The following is a 7,524-nucleotide window of genomic DNA, read 5'->3' as shown; positions in this document are numbered from 1 at the left end:
CCCGTTGCTTTTCCTCCCCACGGTCACCACAGACTTGGCGAAAGTACGACACCGACCACAGCGGCTTCATAGAAACCGAGGAGCTCAAGGTAAGCGCAGAACCCGTGCTCCGTTTCCCTCCCCAACACGATGTTTCTTAAAACTTCCCACGAAAGAAACCCGCGCGCAGCCAGGGCGCCGCTCCGCCCCCCGAAGCCCTAGGTCAAAACAGACTTTCCCGCTTCTCCGCGTTCCGTCCCGCAATGCAGGAAAGTAGCGCTTTCTGTGGTGCACAAAAATGGGTGCATAAGGCGGACAGCTATAAAGCATACGAAGCTGAATCAGCCACTCCTTTTCACTGAAATGGGATGCTTTATTTCATAAATTAAATACCTATGTAAATAGGTTTCTCTTTCAAGAGACAGAAACAGAAACAGTTGCAGGACACCGACCGCAAGCCAGGTGAGTTCTGTGAGGTCAGGGCGGGAGCAGCACCGTGGCAGACGGACGGCCACGCGGTCCCAGCGTGCCACAGGTGTGACAGGCACGGCGTGGTCGGACTCCGGAGGGACCGCAGCTGGGGACGGATCTGGCCGCCCACACTTCACAGACACGGGCTGGCGAGGGCGGAGGGCACGGGAGCGGCCCGAGGGCTGAAGCCGTCTTTCCCTGGACGATCTTTATGGCTTCTCACGTTCACACCTTTACTCTGGGGCTGACGATCCTTTCCTCTCAGATTTATTGCGAAGCTCAAGTTAGAGGTAGCACATGAAAGATTTTGTGAAATCCGAGGCATAATAAATGATATTATTCGTGAACCCAACAACTCCTAGCCTCTCGGAAATGGGGAAGCCTCTCTCTCATTTCCTTAAATCAACCCTAAGGCTTCTCAGTCCAGAAGGCCCTATTTTCTCTATCTTCAGGACATGATGACTAAAAGGGAAATAAATTAACATTTATTGAGCAGCTACTATGTGGCAGGCACAGTCCTAGCTCTTAAACTGTATTTTAACGTCTAATCCTTACAGAAATCTGCAGGGCAGGTGTTATTATTCCCATTTATACAGAGAAACCGAACTCCGAGAGACTGAGTGATCTTTCAGGGTGACGTAGCTGCCTGGGAGAAAAGCCTAGATATAGGTGGAGCACACAGTGATGCTAACGCTCCCAACGCGCACCGCGTGCTCCGAAGCTCCAGTCCTGGGGGGCTGCCGCTCCTGCTCTGTGTGTGAGCTGTGACCATACGCCCAGGTCCCCCACCACGTTTGGCACACACAGTTTTAGAGATGGGTTCAGGACAAAATTGCTGAAACGTATTCAAGAGCAGCTTCTTGGAAATGCAAACATTTTTAACGTGAAATCACCAGAAACAACGCCTTCAGCAAGCTTGCAGCTCAGCGACGTGGAGCCCACAGGGTGACAGTGAAGCCTTTGTGTTTTTATCCTGTCGAACCAAAAAAATTCTTTTAAAATTCTATCAAGTTTGCAATGAAAACCTTAGCTCATTTCCAATACTGACCTCAAAATACTCTAAAGGTCTCCTTCTTTGCTCTAAATTTTACTCTCAGAAAGAGATTCTAAATAAAAGTCCTCCTCTCTGGGGAATTTTGCAGATAAGTTGGTGTTCCTTTTTAATGGATCTTTCAAGAAAGCTAATTTTAAGATCTATAATAGAGTAAAATATCGCTGGCTCTCAGACGTGACTTTGAATCTCCGCATCCTAAGGTTTCTCCCGGGCTATTTTTGTGACCACCATTTTTGTCTCTGCTGAGGATTTTTAACCCAATTAATCTCTGACAAAAGCCTCCTAAGACCGAAAAATAAAATTCAGCCCGAACAGATAACCTTGAATTTTCCATTCTTCAGTTTGGATTTGAAGGGGAATGTCTGAAGTGAAAATAAATTTGTCAGACCAAAAAAAAAAAAAAAAGTTTCTTCCTGTGCAAAGAAAGGCGTCACACCCCAGCAGAGCTGCCACATGGTGCGGGGGGCGGGGGCGCGCTGCGAGTCGGACACCCAGTCCTTCCGCAGTGTGGGAGCGCAGGCCGCGCCCCGCCTCCACGCCGGCGTCGGTGCGCTTGCGGTGGAGCAGCCCCGGACACAACGGGGGACGACAGCGTGCCTCGTCCTCGCGCCGCCGTTACTGCGGCCAGCTCGCCGCATGCGGTCATCTGATCGCTTTCTGTTCAAAGAGATTTAAACCGATTCCTAAACTCCAGCCGTCAGATGAAGAATCCCCGTTCCCCACGCCTCCCAGATGCGCCTCTGTGTTCGCACGACCGCACGTGTCCCAGCGGAGGCGCCCCGGTCCGGCCAGTGGGCCAGGGCGGTCCGACTGCAGCGCTGGGAGCTGCGCCCGGCCCCGCACTGCGACAGCGCCGCGCGGGCTGCGGACGGACGCGGGGGCGCGGCCTGCCCTGCAGTCGCGAGAGCGATGCTGAAGCTGTCATCATCTGGAAACGCGCGCACGGGGCTGGCTGGTCGCACGAGTCCTTGCTGAGGGTCCTGGGCGCACTGCGCCGCCCACGTACCCTTCACGGGTTTCGGGAAAGGCGGCGCGGTGCCTGCGAGGCGGCGTCCCTGCTGGAACCAGCGGGGCCATGTGGCGCCCCCCGCTCCGAGCCCCTCCAGGGCCCCACCCTCGGGAGGCGTCCTTGGCGCTCCGGGACGTCGCGCCCACAGCGTGCTGGAGTGGAAACCCAGTGTCACCGGTGACATTGACCTGAGTGTTCTCTGTTTTCACAGAACTTTCTGAAGGACCTGCTGGAAAAAGCGAACAAGGCTGTCGATGATGCAAAACTGGCCGAGTACACAGACCTGATGGTGAGACCGAGCCCGGCAGGGCTGTGGCCAAGGGCCTGGGAGGCGCGCTGCGTTTCCGCCGGTTCCCGCGCTGCTCAGCGTGACGCGCACGGCCGTGGTGCGGGCCCCGCTCACACGGCGCCCCTTCCTCTGAAGGGCCACACGCCTGAGGACGCGGCCGTCTGGTGACGCTGCGGGCTGCAGGCCTGGGCTCCCCGGCTCCACCGCAGAGCTCTTCCCTTCTGCGGAGCTGTCATTTTTATCTGTCGAAAGATCACTTGTTTTTCTCACAGAGCCAGTGTGATTATATCACTAAATTATATGACTTACCTACGTTATGTTATCGATATGTAAATCACGCCCCTAGAAACTCATTAATTGTAGAAGCTCTGAACCAATTTTTCTCATGACTTAGGAAATCATAGGTTTTGTTAGAATGAGAACTTCCGGTTTATCTTACCGAGTGACTGGAAATGGCTATTTCCTCCTTCTTCCTTTTGAGCCTGCTGTTTCGGAATGTTGTCTCGGTGCTTTGTGGAAGGAAACTCAGTATGTCACCTTGCTGCTGGGTGACGGTGTCAGCGAGGTCTAGCGTGGGATGCTGACGACAGGGCCGGGAAAACGACATGCACACAGGCGCTGGATGCTTTAGGAACGACTGTCAAAGCAGTTTACGGAGTCCCAGATAAAACGGTCTCATGCCCACGAAGTTAAATGATTCCAAGTGGGTAAAGTTTGCTCATTTTGACTCATTATGGCATTGGGACTATGAAGAAAAAGTCTTTGCTAGATGGATTTAAGCCACGGGCCAATACTGTGGAAATATGATTTTAATTGTTTTTTTCTTAAATTCAGAAAAAGTTTAATTATTCAGATCAGAACACATATTTATACATACACGCTTTATGGACGGTAAAGTTACAGTGAATTTTTACCTCATGGATTTAAATAAACAACCTATAAAATGTAAGTGTATATTATAAAAATTGTTCTAGAAGACTGATAAAAAGTTAAACTTTTTAATTACCCTGAGAAATAACTCTCTAAAGGATTTGATTATACTCGGTGTAACTCGGGTTTACTTTCAGCCTGTCGGCCTACTTAAGTGCGGGAAAAAAACCCACTGGAACTTAACTATTGCCTTATTCAACGTACAGTGACCTTTATTATAAAGTGGGACTAATCTTTGGTTTCAGAACAATTTAAAAAGTTTGCGCTGCGAGGACCTGTCCTCATTACATCCCACTTCTCACACTGCCGGCTCATAATTGTGTCATGGTGGGCAGATCGAAAGGCTGAATAACTTTTGGGAAATGGGCAGTAACCTACATTTATCAATTTTCTGTTTTGTGCCAATCTTAAGGGATATCTATTTAAAGTAAAGACTCTTTCCCAGGTAGCGATGTGAAGCAGCCTTTTTAAAACCACTCAGATGGGAGTTTTCCCCTGTTGGCCTGGCGTTTCTGATTAAATGTCATAAACCAGTTCAAAACTGAGAAGCAAATTAGTCAAGAACTAATTAAAACTTAAATATACATGTGGGGAAGTATTTCCCTATGGGCACTAAACTGTGAGAGCTGGTGTCCAGCGTCTTAGTAGACAGGGCGGCAGTATCGCAAATATGGTCAATGAATTATGAAAACGTCAGTGCCAGACGCTGAACAAACATGCCTCCCGCGAGAGGCTCTGAGGACGGTGCAAACACGGGGTGCCCTTCTGCCCAGAGACCTCACTAAGCTGATGTCCATTATGACCTGAGTACACTCCCTTCTTTGTGGATAGTCATACGGCTACTTTTCCATGTATTTAATATACACATGTGATACATTTAATACATTTCACCCATAACTCATACAGTAGAGTAGCAGTTGCTACTTTCTAAAAGCGTGACTGCCCCTCAGTCCAGGTATGTGAGTGTCTGAGTGTTTACGCCGTGTGTGTCTGGGTATATGACGTGGATGTGTGTGCAATGGGCAGGAGGGAGCTTTACAGAGTATCTGCATCCAAGGGAAACTAAAACAATTCCAAATTACTCAAAACTGCTATTCCCCAAGGATTTAGTCACAGTATCTGCCTATTACTTGTGCGTGTACCCTGCTACTCTTGAAAAGAAAAAAACAAACTAAATATTTATTTTCATACCATTGTTTGGAGACTCCGGATGTGCTGTATACTGTCAACACCATCTCTCCCACAGCTTGATACATATATACACATATTTGCAAGAAAAAGAAATGACAGTGTTCTAGAAGCCTAGCTAAGATTACTGCTACTCTTTTTGACTATTCTAAACTGTTCTGAGAAACTCTGGCAATTACAGAAGTTACAGAATTGAATATCTGCACCGAAAGTTTAAGAAATGCTAGTTTCTAGAATTTTCTGTAATTGATAACTCAGACTGCTTTATTCTGAATTTTCTTCTTCGTGCAATACATCATTCTTCGATGGCTACAATGATGACATTCTGTCTTTCAGCTGAAATTATTTGATTCAAATAATGACGGGAAGCTGGAATTAACTGAGATGGCCAGGTGAGTTTAGGGACTGTGCAAATATTATAATAAGCCGATCCTTGTCAAAAAATCTAATCCGCTAATATAATGTTTTTCTCTCAAAGGTTGCTCCCAGTGCAGGAGAATTTTCTTCTGAAATTTCAGGTATTTCTTTTTCTCTACCACAAATAATATTTTCCTTGAAAAGGTAGAATGTGGGAGACTTGCTGAGAAAAACGCTTTGACACAGAATAGCAGTGTTTTAACCTTTGCTTTCTTCTCCATTATCTAGGGGGTCAAAATGTGTGGGAAAGAGTTCAATAAAGCTTTCGAGTTATACGATCAGGTAAAAGTTTGTTCTTACCTGTAAGTCTTTAGAGGAATTTGGAAAATGTTGACTAAGGGGAAAATCCACAAATTCAAGGTTCCTATTAAAAGAAATATGAGCCATTAAAATTACCCAGCTGATTCATTCTGGTCATAAGAAAAGTTACATCCCAAATCGGGCAAATCTGGATTCAAATCTCATGCTCCGACTTACCTGCTGTGAGGCTGTTGATAAGATCTCACACTCCTCTGACCCTCAGTTTCCTCACCTGTAGACAAGAGACAAAAACACCCACACTGCAGGTGGGGTGAGGATTTATCCAAAAATACCTAGCAGGCCCCCCGCCCCCCGCAGCAGATGGTAACATCCAGTGTGCGTAAAGGCCGTTTGCCAGGGCACGCTAGTTACCCTCCGTTATTTGTTCTAATTTCTCTACTCCCGGACCAAACCAGGCCTCCGTAGGCTCTGCCAGCACCCAGTGTGACATCGGGCCTGTCATATGGCCTCCCCAGGCCTCCACGTCCTCACTGATAGGAACGCAGTTTTGACCCCTGACTTCGACAGGAGGTGAAGTGAAGAGGCAGTGAAGTATTAAATGTGGAAGTACTTCGAAACGTTCAGGGTACTTAATAAATGCGAGGTGCCGCATGACAGGCCATTCAGATCTACTTTGGAACTTGGAGCAGTCAGAAAAGTTGAGGGTCTGACACAAGGGGTTAGAGCATCTGCCCAGGATTCGGGAGGGACATTTTCCGAGGGCCTGAGTGCCTTGCATTTCATTCCGCTGTCCCCCGTGCTGGCACGTGTTGGCTGTACCTGCTTTGCTTCTCCGCCCTCAGGACGGCAATGGGTACATAGACGAAAACGAGCTCGATGCTTTACTGAAGGACCTGTGTGAGAAGAATAAACAGGTAATTAGTCACCACTTCACTTACTTCCTAAACAGACTTGGCAGACCTCCAGAAGCAACCACACGCCCCTTTTCGGAAATCCACCTTAAACGTTTGTCGAGGGACAGAGGTAGATTTCAGCTTTTCGCCTGATTTGGCACTGGCCCGAATCAGTGCGGCTGGGATCAGTTGTGATTACTCATGTTTGTGTGAGAATGTCACCCAGCTCTTCTCTTAATGGATTGATGGAATGAGCAGTTTCTATGTCATGTTTTGTCACTTGGCAGTGCTTACCTAACCTCCATATCTAACTGGCCCACAATGCCGTCTGTGTTCTACACAGGATCTGGACACCAACAATATCCCCACCTACAAGAAGAGCATCATGGCCTTGTCGGACGGGGGGAAGCTGTACCGGACGGATCTGGCTCTCATTCTCTGTGCCGAGGACAACTAGAGTTGGTGACCATGGCCACGCACTAGCGATACACCATATCTAAAAAGTAACTGTGCACTATAAGGGAGTAGGCTGTATTTTCTTTTATATCTGTACATTTAACTGCGTATAGGTAACTGTCCAGGGTGTGCGGCACGATCTTTTTGGCTTGTTTCTATACTGTTTGTAATGTACAGTTTTTGTAACCACATGACTGAAAAGGAGATCGTCTATCTGTAGGCCAATCAACACGCCTAATTAAAAATATAACATAACATAACATAGTCTTGCTTTCATAAACGTAGCTGGACAAGATTTCCCTAAAAATTTCACCGGGATTAATCTAAAATTCCAGTCTCTGATATGTAAATGTACATTTTTCACCGGTTCAAACCGATCTGACCCCAAGGAAAGACAGTGCCAGATGACATGTAAAGCTGTCTAGGTCTGTAGTGCCAACACGCCCACTGTCAGAGTATGACCCCAACCCATTTTCTAAATTGTTTCCACGTGTTGTAGATTATAATTATTCTAGCAACCTGCTGTTTTTATGTTTTATTCTGTGTAATCTCTGATTAAATTATATAGATCGAGTTT

The 7,524-nt window shown here is 47.3% G+C and overlaps 1 protein-coding gene across 1 annotated transcript in view; it reads left to right on the top strand.

Annotated features, from left to right (window-relative positions):
* Positions 1–7,503, top strand: part of CALB1 (calbindin 1) — a 22,865-nt gene extending 15,362 nt beyond the window's left edge. Inside the window, exons 6-12 of the mRNA XM_011378101.2 lie at positions 33–89; positions 2,725–2,802; positions 5,257–5,312; positions 5,399–5,438; positions 5,566–5,619; positions 6,441–6,512; positions 6,835–7,503. Of these exons, the coding sequence (XP_011376403.1) occupies positions 33–89; positions 2,725–2,802; positions 5,257–5,312; positions 5,399–5,438; positions 5,566–5,619; positions 6,441–6,512; positions 6,835–6,948 (471 nt within the window). The 3' untranslated portion in view covers positions 6,949–7,503. The remainder of the gene's footprint in view (positions 1–32; positions 90–2,724; positions 2,803–5,256; positions 5,313–5,398; positions 5,439–5,565; positions 5,620–6,440; positions 6,513–6,834) is intronic.
* The last annotated feature ends 21 nt before the right edge of the window (positions 7,504–7,524 follow it).

The sequence above is a fragment of the Pteropus vampyrus genome, unplaced genomic scaffold, assembly GCF_000151845.1.
Source record: "Pteropus vampyrus isolate Shadow unplaced genomic scaffold, Pvam_2.0 Scaffold330, whole genome shotgun sequence".
Taxonomy (NCBI): Eukaryota; Metazoa; Chordata; class Mammalia; order Chiroptera; family Pteropodidae; genus Pteropus; species Pteropus vampyrus.
Note: the sequence above shows the minus strand (reverse complement) of the source record. Positions and strands in the feature narration are given on the sequence as shown.